Raw genomic sequence first — 19,864 nt, forward strand, 5'->3', positions numbered from 1 at the left:
AAATCTTGAACTTCATAATGGATAAATCGGATGAGGAGAGGTTTAAACTGGATGAAGTATACAGGATTGGGAAGAATCAACAAGGAAATGGGGTAGAAAAACCAAGAGACATAATTGTTAAATTCCACAACTATAAAGATAGAGAAGAGATATGGAAAAAGATTAAAGGAAGATCAAATATCACATATGGTGGGAAAAATATCCAAATTTTTGCAGATTTGACAGCAGAAACTCTGAGAAGGAAGAGAGCATTGAAACCCCTATTGGAAGCGATGAAAAAACAAGGAGTGAAATACAGATGGGGCCGTGACTTAAGCTTAATTGGGTGGAGGGATGGAACTACAGCTGTCTTAAGATTCTCGGAGGATATGGAAGAATTTTGTGAAAAATTTGGATTGCAGAGACAAGTGATATTTGGTTGGGAAGGGGAGGAGGGAGAGTTGGATATTAGTGGGACAGGAAAGTGGCAGCTGGTTAAAAGAGGAAATAGAGAATCAATAGATAGGGGGATATTGGGGAGGAGGGGGGGACGGTAAGCGGTCATGGGTAGAGTCGAACCCCTATAGAGGGATCAAAAGTGGAAGATGATCCAAAGGCATAGGAGGCCTGGGGGGGGTGGGGAGGTGGGAGAGGGGGGAGGAGATGGCAGGGGGGGAGGGGTGGGGAGAGAGGGGGGAAGGGGGGGAGGGAGGGGGGGAGAGTTGGGTGGGAGGGGAGGAGGTATTGGGTTAATACTCTGCATGACAGAAGGGATAAAGAGGAAGAGGCAATCTGGAAGAGAGATGGAGTTAATTAGGAATGATGGAAGAAATACAGTTTATAACCTATAATGTGAATGGGTTGAGTTGTCCAGGTAAGAGATTTAGGTTGTTTAATGAGTTACATCATAGGGCCACCTCAGTGGTATTTTTACAGGAGACGCATTTTGAGATAGAGGTAAACCTGAAATTGAAATCCAAACACTACCCAACATGGTACTATGCAGATTCTCCAATTAAAAGAGCAAAAGGGGTTGCAATAGGTTTTGCAAAGAATATGAGATTTGAGCTGGAGGATAGAAGAACTGACCCTGAGGGGAGGTTTTTATTCTTAAAAGGTAGACTCCAGGGGATTGAGTGTACTTTAGCCAATATATACTGCCCTAATAAAAACCCGGAGATGTACATGAAGGGTCTGCTGAAAAAATTAAAGGAATTTAAAACAGGTCGCCTGATAGTAGCTGGAGACCTAAATTTCTGTATGGACCCACAAAAGGATAATACCTCTTCTGTACAAAGAGAGGGGAGTAGGTCTCTGAGAGCTCTGAAAAAAGTGATGCATGAAGAACAACTAGTGGACACTTGGAGAATAAAGCATATGAAAGACAGAGACTATACCTTCTTCTCTAATGCACATGAGATATACTCGAGATTAGATTACATCTTAATAGACCATCAACTTATAGATCATCTGGTTAAAATCGACATAGAAACAAGGACGTTCTCGGACCATGCCCCGGTTGTAATGAAAATGGGATGGGGAAGAAGTTGGACGGGAGGAATGGGGTGGAGGTTAAATGAGGGTCTTCTTCTGGATGAGGATGTAGTTCAGAAAATCGAGAAAGAGATTAAGGTATACTTTAAGGAGAACGAAACAGAGGAAGTATCGATAGCTACAGTCTGGGAAAGCCATAAGGTATTCATAAGAGGAATCTTGATTGCGGTAGGAGCAAGGAAGAAAAAGGAAAGAAGAGAGAGGGTCAGTGGGCTCTTAAAAGAAATATTGGACTTGGAGCAGATCCATAAGAAGAAAATAACAAAAGATACGAGACAGAGGTTATCGGATAAAAAAGACGAGCTAGAGAGGTTGATGGATGAGGAGAAGAGAAGAGTATACAACAGGGTTTTGAACGAAAGATATAGATGGGGAGACAGACCAGGAAGATATTTAATGAGAGCTTTGAATAAAAAGAAAAATAGGAACTATATAGAAAAGATAAAAAGTTCAAAGGGGGAGTTGGTCCACTCAAATAAAGAGATTATTAAAGAGTTTACGGAGTATTATAAAAAGTTATACAATATTAGCCCCCAAGGCCCCCTAAAAGAAGCCCAAGAGGGAATTAATGAAAAAAAGATGACATACTTAAAAAATGCGGGATTACCAAAACTAAGTGAAGCACAGTTGAAATCCCTAGATGCAGAAATCTCCCAGGAAGAAATTAAAATAGCATTAAGAAGCACAGGGGGGGGAAAAAGCCCAGGCCCGGATGGATATACAGTTAAGTACTATAAGAAATTTAGTGAAGTACTGCTACCCAAGTTGGAGAAATATATGAATGCTCTGGGAGGTGGGATGGAAGTGAGGAGAGAATCCCTACAGGCCCATGTAGTACTTATTCACAAGGAGGGAAAAGATCCATCTCAGTGCTCTAGCTATAGACCTATCTCATTATTGAACGTAGACACTAAACTCTATGCAAAGGTGTTAGCAAACAGGTTGAGGGATCTGATGCCTGAATGGATCCATGGAGACCAGGTGGGCTTTGTACCGGGGAGAGAAGGTAGAGACAACGGCTTGAGAACCCTGATGCTTATTCAGAAAAGTAGAAAAGGGAAAGCTCCGGTGGTGCTCTTGTCAATTGATGCAGAAAAGGCATTTGATAGAGTGGACTGGGGCTTTATGATGGACAACTTAAAAGTGCTGGGGATAGGTGATAGAATGCGAGAGTGGATAAGTAAACTATATAGGGAGCCTACTGCAATTATCACGGTAAATGGGGAGAGATCAGAACCCATTGGAATGTCTAATGGTACAAGACAGGGTTGTCCACTGTCCCCTCTGCTATATGTATTGTCACTCGAACCCCTGTTGTCAATAATAAGAAATAGTGGATCGGTAAAGGGAATTCAGATAGAATCCATAGAACATAGAGTAGCGGCCTTTGCGGACGACCTATTGATCTATGTGGGGAATCCCCGAATAACTCTCCCAAATATAATGAAGATTCTGAAGGAGCATGGTGAACTATCAAATTTAAAAATTAATCCAACGAAAACAGAGATCCTGAATATTAATATACCAAAGAATGAAAAAGAAAAGGGTCAGGGTTTCGTGCGTAGCAGAGCAGCTACCTCGCTGCGATCTATTGAAAGTCATCCCTTGAGCCAAGCTTTTGAAAATTTTTTAGAAAAAAAAAAAAAAAAAAAAAAAGATTTAACCAGTGCTCTGCTGAAGTCACGACTGCTCTAACTGCTGATGAGAAAAGGTATTTAGCAGTTTATATTTAAAAAAATAATTGCATTTCCATGTTGTGTGTACTGTGGGAGACCAGATGTAGTGAATGCAGGGTCCTGGGTTTAGTAACACTTTAATGGTAATCCAAAATGTAAATATACAAATAAACAAAATCTACATAAAATCATTCACAGATGCTGTTTGTACACTTACATGTAGGGTTGCCAGTCCAGCAAGGATTGGTGGCTGGACCTCCAGCAATACTGCTCTGAAGCTCCTGATGACAAGCGATCACGTGAAACAGTGTTGAGGTCCTGCCACCAATCCTAGCTAGACTGGCTTCCCTACATGTAAGTGTATCAAGCAACATCTGTGAAAGACACATTGGGACTTATTTACTCGCTGGATTTATATCATATTTATATTATATTGGAATTTGGAATACGGTTTTATTTTTGATTTATTAACCACTTGAGTACCCGCCAGTATACATCTCTTCATTACCAGGCCAGTTTTCAGTGCTGTGACAGTCTGAACAATTACGCCACCATGCAACCCTGTTCCCAAAGAGGCAGGCAGAGCTTTCTTTTGGTGGTATTTAATAACCACTGCAGTTTTTATTTTTTACTATAAAAAGGAAAAAAAGACCAAAAACCTTCAAAAACACAGTTTCCCCTACTTTCTGTTATAACTAACAGAAATGCCAGGACAGAACAAACACCCCAAAATGACCCCTTTTTGGAAAGTTGACACCCCAAGGTGATCTCAACTTTTGCCACAATTTTATGGAAATGAAGATATATGTTAATATACAGGTCACTGCAGAGACATGATGGAGCTGAGATATACAGGAGGAGGAGGAGGAGGTGAAACGGTTGAAATTCCACAACCTTGGGATATCCCGATCTAGTATTAATAAATGAATAATTAATTCATTATTATTACCTCATTCTTCTGTTGTAAGGAGAAGCTCTCCAATGTAACCACCATGCTGTTTACATGTGTGGTCTCTGTGAATGGTTAACACAGCAACCACATGATACAGAGCTGCTAAGAACAGCTCTGTACAGTGTCTATGATACGAGCCTTTTGATGATGGCTTGGTTCACAATCATCAGCGGTTCTGAAGAAGGCTGAAGCGTCTGGACTTCAGGCTGGTGCTGGAGTGCAAATAAAGCAAAAGTAATTGTACAACATTTATAAAACCATGTAGAGCGTGTGCGTCTCTATATTGTTTTATAATGAGGTGCAGTTGGACTTTACAAGCATGGACACAATTCCATATCAGAAAAAAGTTAACTATTTTTAAAGTGGCCCGCATTTGCTAATGTGCCAAAATAAAAGAATAAAAAAAAGAAAACAAATATGCATTACTCACAGAAACCAGCTCTCCCTTTCATTCCAAACTCTAATGTTCCAGTAAAGGAAACTGGAAACCATTGTATGATGATAGAATCCCTATGTATGCGGCCATTGTTAGCTTCTTTTTATAAATTTTAAAGTTGCCTGGAATATGAAACCTATGCATGTTTTTTTTCTGTTATTTTTTATTGTATTTTTTATTTAAAAAGGAAAGATTTGGGAACTGAAAAAAAACAAACATTTATGCTCACCTCTATAGCTGCAGCATCATTGTGATGCTATAGCTGTCTCGATGGCTCTAAGTCTGAGAACTGAGCAACCAAATGACCGCTAATTGCTCAGTTCCTGGGTCTGCTCTGTCAGTGACTGTCAGTCACCTATCTCTGCTATGTCCTGCCAGCGCTCACTGGAGCTATGGGCTGGGGAGTAGGTGGAAGCAGCCGGCTCAGGTTATCAGCAGTGTGGCTGAGCCAGCAGCCAGGCAGGTATCTGGGTGGATCCCAACATTATTGTCAGATTATAATTGGGGGTCCTCCTGCGCTGCTATACAAGTCTATACGGGAGCAGCTAGCATCCAAACATCCCCTCAAGATGGATATAAACAATATTGATACTATGATGCAGCGCTAAATATACAGCTGGCTGGTGGATATAACCACCCTATATAATAGATAATAGTAAGTAACATATAAACCATACGATACAATTTTCTATATATGGTGTTAGATCTAATCGGATCTGATTCAGTGATACACAAGTGATAATCAGTGCAGAGTAAGAGGTTCTATAGATATGGACGTTTATGTGTTATTGTGGTTTGTTTTAATGCGCCCTGCTGTCTGGGATTCTCACTTCACTGTCTCACCAAACACAGGAGCACGCATGAAAACGCATGGCTGGAGTGACCATGCAGCAGTGTGAAAGTTTCATATGGACTTTTATGTGTTATTGTGGTTTGTTTTAATACGGGTCATAGCACGTATCACCTATGTGGTAGTTTTTATCCCTGTATAGGGATTCACTGTGGTTGTAATCACGTTAATTTCTGCTATAATCAATCCCTAGACGGGAAGGAAATTTATACCACCTATACAGGTTCTATAGAACCTCTTACTCTGCACTGATTATCACTTGTGTATCACCGAATCCGATCTGATTAGATCTAACACCATATATAGAAAATTGTATCGTATGGTTTATATGTTACTTACTATTATCCATTATATAGGGTGGTTATATCCACCAGCCAGCTGTATATTTAGCGCTGCATCATAGTGTCAATATTATTGTCAGAATGCTTCCAGAGTCTGGAGCATCACCCAGCAGCAGACTTTAGCTCTCTGTCAGCTGATTCTGGGTCACAGGAGAGCACAAGTTAGTGCAGTCCTTTGACCCAGAAAAGGAAAATGTCCAAAAAATAAACACATTAAAAAAGAAAGTTTCCTGCCTGTCAATTTCAACCTCTAACTTAAAAACATTGAGTCACTGATTTGGAACAAGTATGCAGACAAGGACTTCTGTTTATCCTCTTACTTTTCTTTTGTACTTACTTGCTCAGGGCCACATCATTCATTCACGGTGTTCTGTGAACGAATGAACTACAAGTCCCAACAGCCTTTGCGGCTGTTGGCTTGTAGTTCTCAATGAACTACCACAGGGCTGTGGAGCGCCTTGGTAATTCATTGATTCTTCCTGCCAGTATATCTGCTTGCCCATATATCCCGTACGGGCAAGCAGATATACTGACAGGTCTGCAGGAGACCTGCATGGCACCAGCAATCTGCTGATCGTTGGTGCAATGCTTTAGAGGCTCCAGAAACAAAAAATAATAAATGCACATTTTTTTTACCTAAAAAAAAAGTGAATTTCTTATTTTTTGTAAAAAGGTGAACTTATCCTTTAAGTTAGAGACAGCTAAGCAACTAGAATTTCCACATCCTGAACAAAAATGCAATAGTGACAAAGGCACAAAATACTCCAAGTTGCGATATGGTTAAAAAAAAAAGAAAAAAAAGAAAGAAAAAAACTTAAATATAGTATGACATGATAGTTTGCCAACTTTATCCATCCTACATACCCATGAGTCCACAAGAATCTCGATTCTCCACCCATAACTAGTAGGCTTCGGCGTGGCACCATAACTGGGACACTGGAACCACTTGGATGCTTAAAGTCCATGATAATCTGTAATAATATATAATTAATACTGAAAATGTTGATTATGATCGGCACTTTTTAAATATGTAAGTGAAAAAAGGTTTGTAAAATGTATATAAGAAAATGTACCCTGTTCTGTAAAATAAAATCTACATGAGTTTAATTATTGTTTATAAATAAAGTCTCTACTTGACTCCTCACATAATACAATGGTAATCACACTTACTTGAGTCATTCGGAAATCAAAGCAAGAAATGACATTGGTATAGCATATCCTACCAGCAAGGTTGCACTGAATGGGTTGTTTTACAAGGTGAGGGTTTACAATCACTTTGATAAATTTCCTTTAGGATTGTTCAATGTCAGCACTCTGCAAATTCATATAGCTATAATTTCTCCTTTGAATTAAGGAAAATCTGACCACCACTGGGCAGAATGGGCACTTAAAGAGCATGTGCATACCTAGAGGACCAAATATATAAAAAATCTTTATTAGTTGAAATAGTAGTGCTTTGATAAAGTGTCTGAACACGAAACGCGTTAGAAATGTGCCCCCAGGCTTGATGTACACACCGCATGGCTTATATGGACGGCCGGCGGCCATCTTGGATTTTTATGTAAGTGTGATTCATCCTATGCACTACTATTTCAACTAATAAAGATTACTACACTATTGGAGGCTTTTCTGGGGTTCCTTTTTGCATGGGAGCCCCCCCTTTTTTTAAGGTGATTCCTGACTCCTGTGTACCCCTGGTGGCTGTCATCGGCATCTCTGGAGGCTGGATACTGGATCCTGATGTATGACACCTGGTGGCTGCTGTATTTATGACCACCACCGTTTGAAGTGTTCCAGATCCAGAGAACCAGGATTAGGTCTTATATACTCCATGCGCAAGCAACTCTGCTATCTGGTTAGTGCAATCTATACCCATTTCCATTATCACAGAAGTCACGGATATTCTGCATAACAAGATCATTGACTTTATCAAAGGAGTCACGATTATTGTGCACTACAAGTTTATTGACTAGATTTTACCTAATACCTTTTATATTCCACCAATTCAGTTTTGGCTTCTCATATGATATATCTGGTTTTATATGTTTGTTTCCTGTAGGTTCATGAGCGCTGCATATTTTACCTAGAGGACCAACACAGGTTGTAATGGCTTTTTACAAAGTCTGGTCAATTTGCAGACTCACCACACAAAAACATATTTTTCCAGTATGTCCATTAAATTGCAATGATTATTCTCCATATATTCCAGCTTAAAAACAGTGTTACACAGTAGTTTTTCAGACTACAAAACGAAAAGCCTCAGGCATTAGACACAACACAGCCTCTTCATTAATAACTCTGCTATAAATAATTTACCAGGAAAATCTCTACAAAGTGCTTGTTAAATATTAATATTTACCCTTTATAAAAAAAATGTAAAGGAATTAAAACCGCATTGGGCACATTGGGAGCAGGACCCTGACAAAGGGCAGCAACACGTCCCTCTTTTTTTCTTTCTGTCCATAGTTTCTATCCCCTAGGGCCACAACGCTCATAGGTTGGCCATACCAGCAAGCAGATGTCAAGGCTCTCACTGCTATACAGATCCTTATAGAACACTTGTCACTGGAAGGCTTTAGAGAAAGACTGCATCCTCCTCCTCCCCAAGTTAATTTTGTTCCCTGTCAGCTTGTGGCAGGCAAAGTAAATTTTATTATATCCACATCATGCGCTCACAAACTTCCCCTCTAGCAGGAACAGCAAAGACACTTCCAACGCAAACACATAAAACACAATCAAAATGGCCCTTGGTTACAAAAACAAGGCCAGAAAGCAGTGCGTGCCTGCTCACACCATTAAAAAAAAGTGGAACTTTGAGAGAAAACAAAAAACATGATACAATCTGTCCCTAGAATTAACACAAAAGTTTTTATTTCCTAAATCCCCCTGTAACAATTTTTTTACTTGGTGATCCTGTCGGTACGTCCACTGATTTCACACGTCCTTACGCCTGTAACAAGGTGACAATGCTGCTCATTCTGCAGTAAAATCACTGCAGTGATGTCACTATGTGGACAGGATAGTCTCAGAGAGACAAAACATTTTGATGCACTTTAAAGGGCATCTCCACTTTTGTTCTGTACACAAATGATGTAGAGAACCCCCCCCCCCCCCCAAAAAAAAAACAAAACCTAATTTCCCGCATGTGTGATTGGTTAACTGTTTTTACTGGGCATCTGCGCTAAGATACAAGTCAGATTTTAGGCTGCCACTACAATAAACATTTCATTTTTAGTGAGATACTCCCAAAGTGAAATCACATCTAAAGGGATGCAGACCCTTCCACTTTCCTCATAACCCAGCTGATTGTTAATTATAAAGCTACTCCCATTCACATTCAATTTGCACAGGAACACAAACAAACAGCTATTTCTTCAAAATAACAAAAGATAGGAATATGCAACAAAGATGCTGAATAGGCGCCCAATGTCCTCCTTACCAACCGATTATGCCTTTGGTTGTTAGAACACAAGCAGCTAGATGGTTGTAATGGTGCACAATGAAAACCTGTGGCTTTGTGTAACTAAAAGGGAGGCTTGATTCACCCACCCGCCTTTTTCCAAGGCACCCGTGAAGACACCTGAATGCACCCCAGAATGCCTGGGAGCCCTGGTTGAAAAATGCTGATATAGATCACCCAGAAGGAAATGTTTTTCCCCACACCAAAAGTGGAGTTACTCTTAACAAATTAAAACCCAACTCCAGCTATAATTTTTTAAGCAGTTACAACATTTTCTCTTTTAGAGGAAGTTTTGAAATACAGTTGCAAGAAAAAGTATGTGAACCCCTTGGGATTACGTGGAGTTTTGCATGAATTGGGCATAAAATGTGCTCTGAACTTCATCTAAGTCACAACAATAGAAGAACACAGTCTGCTGAACATAATACTACACAAACATTATATGTTGCCATGGTTTAATTGCACATAACATGTACACATTCACAGTGGAGGGAGGAAAAAGTATGTGAACCTTTGGACTTAATAACTGGTTGACCCTCCTTTGGCAGCAATAACCTCAACCAAACGTTTCCTGTAGTTGCAGATCAGACCTGCACAACGATCTGGAGTCATTTTGGAGCACTCCTCTTCACAAAACTGTTTCAGTGTAGCAATATTCTTGGGATGTCTGGTGTGAATCGCTCTCTTAAGGTCATGCCACAGCATTTCAATTGGGTTGAGGTCAGGACTCTGACTGGGCCACTCCAGAAGGCGTATTCTGTGCTGTTGCAGCCATTGTTTTGTTGAATGACTTGTATGCTTTGGGTCATTGTGCTGTTGCATCACCCATCCTATGCGGAGCTTCAGTTGGCGGACAGATGGTCGTACGTTTTCCTGCAAAATGTCTTGATAAACTCTGGAATTCATTTTCTCATCAATGACAACAATCCGTCCAGGCCCTGAGGCAGCAAAGCAGCCCCAAACCATGATGCTCCCTCCGCCATGTTTTACAGTGGGGATGAGGTTTTGATGTTGGTGTGCTGTGCCTTTTTTTCTCCACACATAGTGTTGTGTGTTCTTCCCAAACAACTCAATCTTGGTTTCATCTGTCCACAGTATATTTTGCCAGTAGTGCTGTGGAACATCCAGGTGCTCTTTTGCAAACTTCAAACATGCTGCAATATTCTTTTTGGACAGTAATGGCTTCCTCCGTGGTGTCCTCCCATGTACTCCATTCTTCTTTAATGTTTTCCTTATTGTAAATGTGTCAACAAAAATGTTAGCATGTGCCAGAGATTTCTGTAGGTCTTTAGCTGACACTCTGGGATTCTTCTTTACCTCATGCAGCATTCTGCGCTGTGCTCTTGCAGTCATTTTTACAGGACGACCACGCCTAGGCAGAGTAGCAACAGTGCTAAACTTTCTCCATTTGTAGACAGTCTGTCTTACCATGGACACATGAACATCAAGTCTTTTGGAGATACTTTTGTAACCCTTTCCAGCTTCATGCAAGTAAACAATTCTTGATCGTAGGTCTTCTGAGAGCTCTTTTCTGCGAAGCATGGTTCACATCAGACAATGCTTCTTGAAACCAGTAAACCCAAAACAGGTGTGTGTTTTTTAAGGGCAGGACAGCTGTCAGCAACACATCCAATATCATCACACTGATTGGAGTCAAGGTTGGCTCACTCCTGGCTCCAGTTAGCTCTGGGAGAAGTCATTAAGCTAGGGCCTCACATACTTTTTCCTCCCTGCACTGTGAATGTTTACATGTTATGTGCAATTAAACCATGGCAACATCTAATGTTTGTGTAGTATTATGTTCAGCAGACTGTGTTCTTCTATTGTTGTGACTTAGATGACGTTCAGAGCACATTTTATGCCCAATTCATGCAAAACTCCACGTAATCCCAAGGAGTTCACATACTTTTTCTTGCAACTGTATATTTTAAAATATGCGGCTGTAACTGTCACTTTTGCTGCACAGCTTGGCCTGTATGTAAAATGTGGAGAAAAGTAAACAAAAAAAGCATGTGAAATGGAACCGATATATGGAAAATTATCATTACAGGTATTACCCACATACAATTAGCTAAATAAAATATTTGTCACTATTATGGGCCCAACAAACTTTACATATCAGTCTGTCTGCTTGATGTATCACTTTCTGACTGTGAGGGCCAGCAAAACTTGAGATGAATGTTGGAATTCCCTACACAGCAGTTGTTACCAACTATTTTCAATCAACAGAAAGAAAATGGGGAGTGAATAACATCAGATGATTGTGCACTAGATATAATGTATATAATGTCTGCTACACACAGACGTTTCATTTCACATTACAGGCTCATATTGTTTTAGAGCACGTGCCAAACACATGGCCCACAGACCGAATCTGGCCTTCAAGGCCATTTGATGTGACCTTTGCACCTCTACTGCAGCTGCGGCATCCCCCATGTCTCCGCCCCCACCTTGTGTCAGCAGCTGGGAGAAGACAGAACTCCTCCACCAGATCCTGTGCTGCTCCGTGCAGGCACGGAGAGGTTTGTCTCTACCACCACCCAACCCCCCACTGCAGCAGTCTGCAGCAGAGAGGAGGACAGAACTCCCCCTTCAAATCCTACACCTCTCTCTGCAGCCGCAGCACCCCCTTGTCTCTGCCTCCCCTGCTGTCAGTATTCAGCAGACTCCGGCAGCTTACTCCAGCCCTCCTCTGGTCCTCCTCCAACCCTGCGCTTTCTGATTCCCAGCTCCTCCCCAGCAGCAGCAGGTAAGGGCAGTGCACTGTGATGTAAGGGAGGGTGGGTAACTCTTGGCTTCTGATGGTAGGGGAATTCTTGACATCTGATGTAAGGGCTGATGGGGTGCTCTGGACACTATCAGCAGCCTATCAAACTGTATGAAAGGTTGACAGCTACAGGAGGGGGCTGTGTGCTCAAAAGTTTAGGGCAGTATGTGCCAGGGACAAATACCCAAAATTTAAGAAGTCTGCATTCCTGGCATTCATCCCTAGTCACACATTGCCACAAATGCTCATACCACAAGGTGCACTAGCCATTGTGGAGGTTACAAGCAGCAGTGTCAACAAACATTGGGCAGACATGATCCACTGCTATCACCATCAGGACGTTAGCCCAGAGCAACAAGTGGCTGAAAGAGGCTGCAGGAGATCAACAGAAAACAAAACATTGAAAAAAAAAACCCAGTATTTTATGAAAAAAAATCAATGCAATGATACACAATGTTCTGGCAAACTGAAAGTTGTGCAGTTATGGTTTAGATCCAAATGCTTGTTCTGTAATCGGTTTGGACCATGTCGTAGAAAAAAATGAACTTCACAGGTAACATTTTTGTTTTCACTTTACATGATTGTAGTGTAGCACATATCCGAATTATTTGATGTATTGTTGCGCCTCGCACCTAAGACTGCACATTCATTTCAATGGGCTGTCCTGCACATGACAAACTCACCAAAGCAGCTCATGTATCTCTGAGTTTTGCATTTTTTTTTTTATAATCATGTGTTTTTTCAATGTGTCTTGCTTATTATTATTATTATACAGTATTTATATAGCGCCAACAGTTTGTTCAGCGCTGTACATTATAATGGGAGACAGTACACGAGACAGTACAGTAACAATACAATACACGAGGGGTTCAAGGGCCCTGCTCCTTGGAGCTTACAATCTAGGAGGGAGGGGAGAGTGGTACAGGAGGAAATAGCTGTGGGGGATGGAGTGGTGGGAAGAGCGGAGGAGATCGGCAGTTAGGTGAGGGCGGAGTAGGCTTCTCTGAAGAGATGGGTTTTCAGGGTGTGCCTTAAGGTGAGGAGGGTAGGTGACAGTCTGATGGATTGGGGTAGTAAGTTCCAGAGGATGGGGGAAGTCCTGAAGAAGTCCTGGAGACGGGCATGGGAGGAGGAAGCCAGGGAACTGGAGAGTTGGAGGTCTTGTGAGGAGCGGAGAGTGCGTTTTGGGTGGTAGATGGATATCAGGTCGGTGATGTAGTTTGGGGCAGTGTTATGAACAGCTTTGTACGTCAATGTTAATAATTTGAATTTTATGCGTTTGGCAATCGGAAGCCAGTGGAGGGATTGGCAGAGGGGGGTGGCGGATACGGAGCGGTTAGTAAGGTGGATCAGTCGGGCCGCAAAATTCAGGATAGATTGAAGCGGGGATAGCCTGTGTTGAGGTAGGCCGGCAAGGAAGAAGTTACAGGTGCTTGAGTGGCACCGCAAGCACAACACTGGCTTTTGCTGGACCAGTTGAATGTTGATCAGTGTATGGCCAGATTTCCACAGGACACTGAAGCTGAAGCTGCTCTGATGAGTTTCTGCTTACAGAATGGGACAATGGAAGCTGACCTTAGCAGGAGTACATACACTCAAGAAGCAAAGCATTATTATATAAACATCGCAAAAAAGCATTTATATAATGTAGTGCTTGAAGTACACCTGTTAAAGAAACAGTCATAAGTGGTAGACAAAGACAGTAGGGGAGAAAAAGACCACTTTTTTGCAATTATTAGGATTTCAGTATATTTCTGAAGCGTATACTATAAACGAATTATGGCAGGCCTTACATTATTCTTTTTTTTTTCATTCAACCAGCGGGTTAAATGAAACAAATGTAGCAATTACCCCATCCACACATTTTTATTTGAATGGGGGAATCACTCCTGATGTCCTATTGTGTTGTGACAATGGGAAATCTTCTGCACGGTCAGAACACAATGATCAGCGTTGTTGGCTATAAGCCAGTGGCACCGATCGTTCAGAACAAAAAAACTAAAGAGTGGCTGTACGGAAGTTGAGCGATAGATCTACTTCTGTACAAACAGGGTGCCCATACATGGATCAAATTGTAGGTGATCCCTCCTGAATTGGCTGAATTTGGATCCATGTATGGCTAGGTAATGGAAGGAAAAAGTAGGCTGCCAATGTTCTTCTGAAAATTACGGTCTTTCAGCCGCCTTTGGCTTTAAAAGTTTATAATTCACCTACCTGGAAAAAATATGTAGAAGTCCTGCTTAGCATACTAGTTATGGGTCTGCGTGGTAGCCATGCTAATCTTTTGACTTTCATGCTTTCTAAATAACTGACCGAGAACAATTATGCAGATGAGACCCTTTGCCTTAACAAATGGATAGTGAAGGACCAGTAAAAGACTGTAGATAAATAAAATAGGTCACCATTTGATTTAGTTATATATTAATAAAATCAACAAATGTATTTTAAACAGTAACTTGAACATATAGAGTCTCCTACAAATCCTGCTACAGCATATATCTAAGAAATTAAAATGGCTGCACTGTTAGCAAATGAGGCTCGACTGCATTGAAAAATTCTGTCAGTCTAACACTGTCTGCTGACAGGAGGACAGAAACAGTGGTGATCTAATCAGTAAGCTGCCAGTCCTTCACTATCTATCATGAAGTGCAGTGGGCCAATAACCAAACTGCACTGCATAAGGGCAATGACGTAAGGTCACCAATCTAGCTATGCAGTTTGGCAGGGGTGCCTAGATCATGAAACTGGTTGAAGAAAATAACATATTTGTCGGTCTGCCTGGAGTTTTAATTTAAAGAGTAATTCCATTTTTGCTGAGAAAAAAAAATTCCTCTCTAGATAATCTATGTACATTGCAAGGATTTTTAACTTTGTTGCAGATTCCTACCCTTTGTTATTCTGAAGAAATAGCTGTTTGTCTGTGTCCATGTACTAAGTGAATCTGTATGGGAGTGATTTTATAATTACCAGTTAGCTGCTGCACTTAAATGTTCTAAAGAGGAGAATTACAGGGTCTGCCTCCCTTTAGACGTGATTTCCCTTTGGGAGTGTCTCACCAAAAAAGTCAGTTTGTTGCAGGGGATGCCAAAAATCTGACTTGCAAGGTCATTTTTAATAACAATAAATGACTTGTGTTGCAATTGTATATAATATATATATATATATTTCTTCTATTTTGTTTCCCACAAAAGTGGAGTTACCCTTTAAGATAAAATAGAATAAGAGGAAGTGCAAGATTCCATAGTAATAGCTGTAGTAGGTGGGCAAAGCTGGAAGATTAGGTGGCAAGGTATAAAAAGAGAGTGCAATTCCCTTTGTCAGGTATCTTCCTGAATGATCTTGCATTGATTTAACAGAGCACATTGTCATGGTTATCTTATTTGAGAACAGAATGTGAGCCTCCAAAGTGCTAAGTGACAAGCACATATTAAACTTTCCTCAACAAAGTGAAGTTCTGCTAATTACAACTTCTCTTTTTCTTTCTGATGGAAGTTAATTAATGTGTCCTATATTAAATTGTGTGAAAAGAGGAAATGGTATTTATCTTTGCTGCTTTTGTGAGATTTTTAGAGACGTATCATTCCCCAATTATTGAAATGAGCTGGCAAATGCGACATTCAATTCAGCTTCATGAGCTGGCAATAAACAATGCCACCAGTGGAGCAGAAAAATCGATTTAAACTTTAAACTGAGATCAGAATGAGAAAGACCACAGTGAGAAGAAAATCTTGTTGTCGATTAAACACTTTGCATGCTCCGGTACAAACCGTACAGAAAGGAAGGCAGTAAACAAACCCAAAACAAGCTGTAAGACATATATGGCTACACCACAGGAAAAAAACAAGTGCTAATCTGAATGCTAAATAAAACTGCCTTTGAAAAGTTAAATTCCGAAACTTTCTATTCTTTCTTCCTGTGTGAAAAGAAGACTTTTCTGTTGGCTTAAACTTTAACCTGGGGCTTGATTGAAAGGAGAAGTATGTCCAAAGCTCTTTGGCTATACTTCTAGGGATCACAGGAGTGCAGAACGAACTGCACTCCTGTGACCCATCTTCAGCCAACAGTGGGCTAAAGCCCACTTTTGGCTCACATCACAGAGCCGGGTCCAGGCTTTGAAAAGATTGTGACTATACAGTCAGGATCCACCCAGATGCCTGTACTGGCAGCTGGCTCAGCCTCTCAGTGCACCGCTGAGAGTCTGAACAAGTCACTCCCGCCCCCTCCACAGGCTGGTGCTCAGGTGAGTTCTGGAGTGGCAGAGCTGACAACAAATGACTGACAGTCACTGACTCTCTGCTCACTGAAAACCGAGAACTAAGTTATCAGTGGTACTTGATCGCTCAGTACTCAGAGCCGGACGGGGACAGATGCAGCATTGGATCAATGCTGCATCCACCTAGGTGAGTATAAATGTTTATTTTTTTTTTAAACCTCTGCTTCTCTTTTAACCTCTTTGCGTCGGCCGAACGCAAATGCACGGCCTCCCTGGCGTGTAGGCCTAAACGCCAAGCGGCCGTACATTTGCGTGCTATTAAAAAAAAAACATGTGCTGAAAGCGCGCTCCCAGCACACATGTCCAGTACACACAGAAAGGTGTGTACTGGACATTCCCGATCATGTGACCGCCGTGACAATGTGTCACGGCAGTCACATGACCCTAAACCCCGCCTCCCGGCTTCTGAAACCCTTCAAGGGCCGGAAGGTGGCGGTGCCAAAGGGTTAAAATATAATTCCTCGTTTACCTTTTTTTTTTTTAAATCAAACAAACTATTAAGAAAGTACATGCAATCACATCACAGATCCAAGAAAGACTAAGACAAAACAGTTGAAAAAGGAAATAATAGTACACAGACTATAAGGCACTTGCAGTGGGAAGGAAAGGAAGACTAACATAGCATCAACTAACATGCTACCTTCGTCATATGAGGAGAGAAAAAAAAAAAAAAACAACACACAAAAAGAAATTAAAAACGGGCAGAGGTAAACAGGACATAATCACACCTCCTCATCGCAAGTGAATGTGGAGTCAAGCCATTTATACCAAATTTTATGGTATTTAGCAGGGCATCCACTATGCATATAAATAACCTTCTTATATGGTAATGTGCGGTTTATTGCAGCAACCCACTGTGAAAATGTAGGCAGTAATGCCTGCAGCCACGAGCGAGCAAGCAATAATCTGGCCACAAACAAAGTCTCTTGTAAAAAAAAGGGTATGAAATTTTGGTTTCCAAACTAAGGAAAAGACCAAGTAAACATTGCTTAGGACATAGGGTAAGGGGAGAGCCCATTTTGTCATGCAGAAACCAGACCACCTGAATCCAATAGCCCTGAATGAGGGAACAAGACCACATAAAATTAAAAAAAGTACTATCAGAGGCCTCGCATTTAGGACAAAGTGGACTATAATGTGGTCTGTATTTAGATAACCAGATAGGTGTTAGATAGGTTCTATGTATATGTAGCTGAGTGAGGCGTCCCACAATTTCAGGGAAACCAGCTTGTTTGAGGACAACACCTCCTCCCACATATCATCATCCAGCTCCGCCACATCCACCTCCCAACGATTTTTAAGTCGATATGCTAATATCGATGCAGAGGGTAAAATGAGAGCATTATAAAATGTGCGTGCAAGTTTTTTGGACTCCCTACCCAAAATCCATAAGAGATGTAGAGTCCAGCTGCAAGACAGATTCACCAAATGGGGCGCGCAGTGCATGGGGAAGCTTGAGCTAAAGAAAGAGCATGAAATTAGGGAGGTTAAATTCCACTTTGAGGTCCTGGAAGGGTTTAATACCAGCGCTGGAGAACACCTGGGAAACATACAAAATCCCTCTATTGATCCATAAATGAAAATCTGGAAGAGTGAGCAACTCAGGGAGGCTTGGGTTATCCCATAAGGGGGTATGGGTGTGTATGTGTGGGATTTGTAATTTACTGGAGGCCAACGACCAGTAAACGACCAGTGGTGGTACAATAATCCCCTGCAGCCGCACATAATTGAGGGATCTCGCATGCCCTTCAATAACAGTGGAAAGGGGATAACGGCCCAAGAGAAGGCCGGAGCACACACCAAGGCCAGATACCTGTCCCTACCCCCCTTGTCCAAATGGAAAAAGTGAGACAATTGGGCTGCTAAGTAATAAGGGATCAGATCTGGACGTGCCGCACCCCCCAGGTGCGTGGGATTTTTAAGAGCACGCCATTACAATTTATGTCTCAGAGAGGGAGGGGTGGAAAGGGGGGGGGGGGAGAAGGGAAGGGGGAGAAGAAGGGAAGGGAAAGAAGGGGGGCAAGGGGGCTAAGGAGGGGGAAAGAGAGGGGGAAATATAGAGAGAAAAGTATACATAGAAAGAAACAAGATGAGAAATTAAAAGGAAAAAGGGAGTATAGAAGGAAGAAACAGAGCAGTTAAAGAAACCACTAGACATCTAGACAGGAGGGGCCCAAGACTCACAGGTAGGACAAAATGAAAGGAATTAGGAGCTGAAACCGAGAAATACAATTTAAAAAAAAGGGGAGGGGGAGAAGAGTGAAAAGAGAAAATTGCGAATGTCAGGAGAGGGGAAATCAGCAAAAAAATATGGATAGTAGAGGGAATCAAAGTAACGGACAGGTGCAGCGTGATACACTCAAGGATCCCCGGAGTGGGGAGAAATGAAGCAAAATGCCATTAGATGTCCCAAGAAATCAGGCCGGTGCAGGGCCCGGTGCTGTTTGTTGATCCAGCCAGGACAGTACCTGATTCCAGGTCTTCGAAAAAGTGAACCTTGTCATCACCCACAACTCGGGAGTCAGGCAGGAAAGAGCATAGCATAGGAAACATGATGAATCCGAAGTTGGTGCTTGGCCTCCACAAACTGCGCATGGCGTTTTTACATCTCAGCCGAGAAGCTAGGAAAAAAACGCAATCCTGATATTCTGAAAAGGGATGCTTCCCTTCTCCCTGGTGAGGCGAAGGATAGTATCCCGATCACAATAGTTCAGGAATTTGGCAATAAACGTGTGGCAGTGAACCTTTTGGTGGAGGCCTAGAGGCCAGGCGATGGGCACGCTCCACCACGAAGGTAGAGGAAAGCGCCTCCCTGCCATAGGTATTAGCAAGTAACGACTCCAAGAAAGCAGCCAGATCCCATCCCTCCACACCCTCGGGTAGACCAACGAATCAGAGGTTGTACCTTCGAAGTCTGTTTTCCATGTCGTCTTGCTTCTGCAGCACTGTATGAAGCTGGTGTTGCAGGCGTTCAGTGGTAACCTGTAATGGCGGCAAATCATCCTCCACGTGACTAAGATGTGCTTCCGCCTCCGTGACCCGCTCCCGGGCTTTTGTGAATCTTGCTGAATAAGTGAGATGTCAATCTTTACCTCTTAAATTTTACAGGTTAGGGTGCTCTGGCAGGTGGAAATCGCCTCTAATACCTTATTAGTGTCAGATTTTGCAGGTTCCCCCACAGCGGAGACAACGGCGCCACCTTCCCCCACAATGTCTTTCTCCTTATGACAAAACTGGTCAAGTTTGCCGCCAGAGCCAGCAACTTTTTTCAGCGGTGACATGGCACAGGAGGACAGAAGAGAGATTAGCAGGCGTACCAAGTGTGGGTGCAAGCACGATATCGTGCAGGATCAGCAGAAACGGATGAGTCTCAGACGAAGCTCCCAGAAATACACCCTATGCCATGCTGCTCCAGGCCACGCCCCCCTTCCTGGTTTACCTTTATTTTAAACAGTTCACTTGGGCCAAGCTGGCCCAAACTATTTCCTTTACCAATAGATGCATCCGCTGTAAGCACTGTATAAATTGTATGTAGCAGAGAGGTGGGTGGAAGATGTCACCATTCCCACCTCAGCC

General features: G+C 42.0%; 1 protein-coding gene across 1 annotated transcript in view; it reads right to left on the reverse strand.

Moving 5' to 3' along the window:
* The window catches only part of ALKBH8 (alkB homolog 8, tRNA methyltransferase), a 78,495-nt gene that overhangs the window by 25,111 nt on the left and 33,520 nt on the right, over nucleotides 1-19,864 (reverse strand). The window contains exon 8 of the mRNA XM_089687298.1: nucleotides 6,653-6,759. Within this exon, the coding sequence (XP_089543424.1) occupies nucleotides 6,653-6,759 (107 nt within the window). The remainder of the gene's footprint in view (nucleotides 1-6,652; nucleotides 6,760-19,864) is intronic.

The sequence above is a fragment of the Staurois parvus genome, unplaced genomic scaffold (genome assembly GCF_062004578.1).
Source record: "Staurois parvus isolate SC_StPar_1 unplaced genomic scaffold, SC_StPar_1.0 ptg000422l, whole genome shotgun sequence".
NCBI classification, from domain to species: domain Eukaryota; kingdom Metazoa; phylum Chordata; class Amphibia; order Anura; family Ranidae; genus Staurois; species Staurois parvus.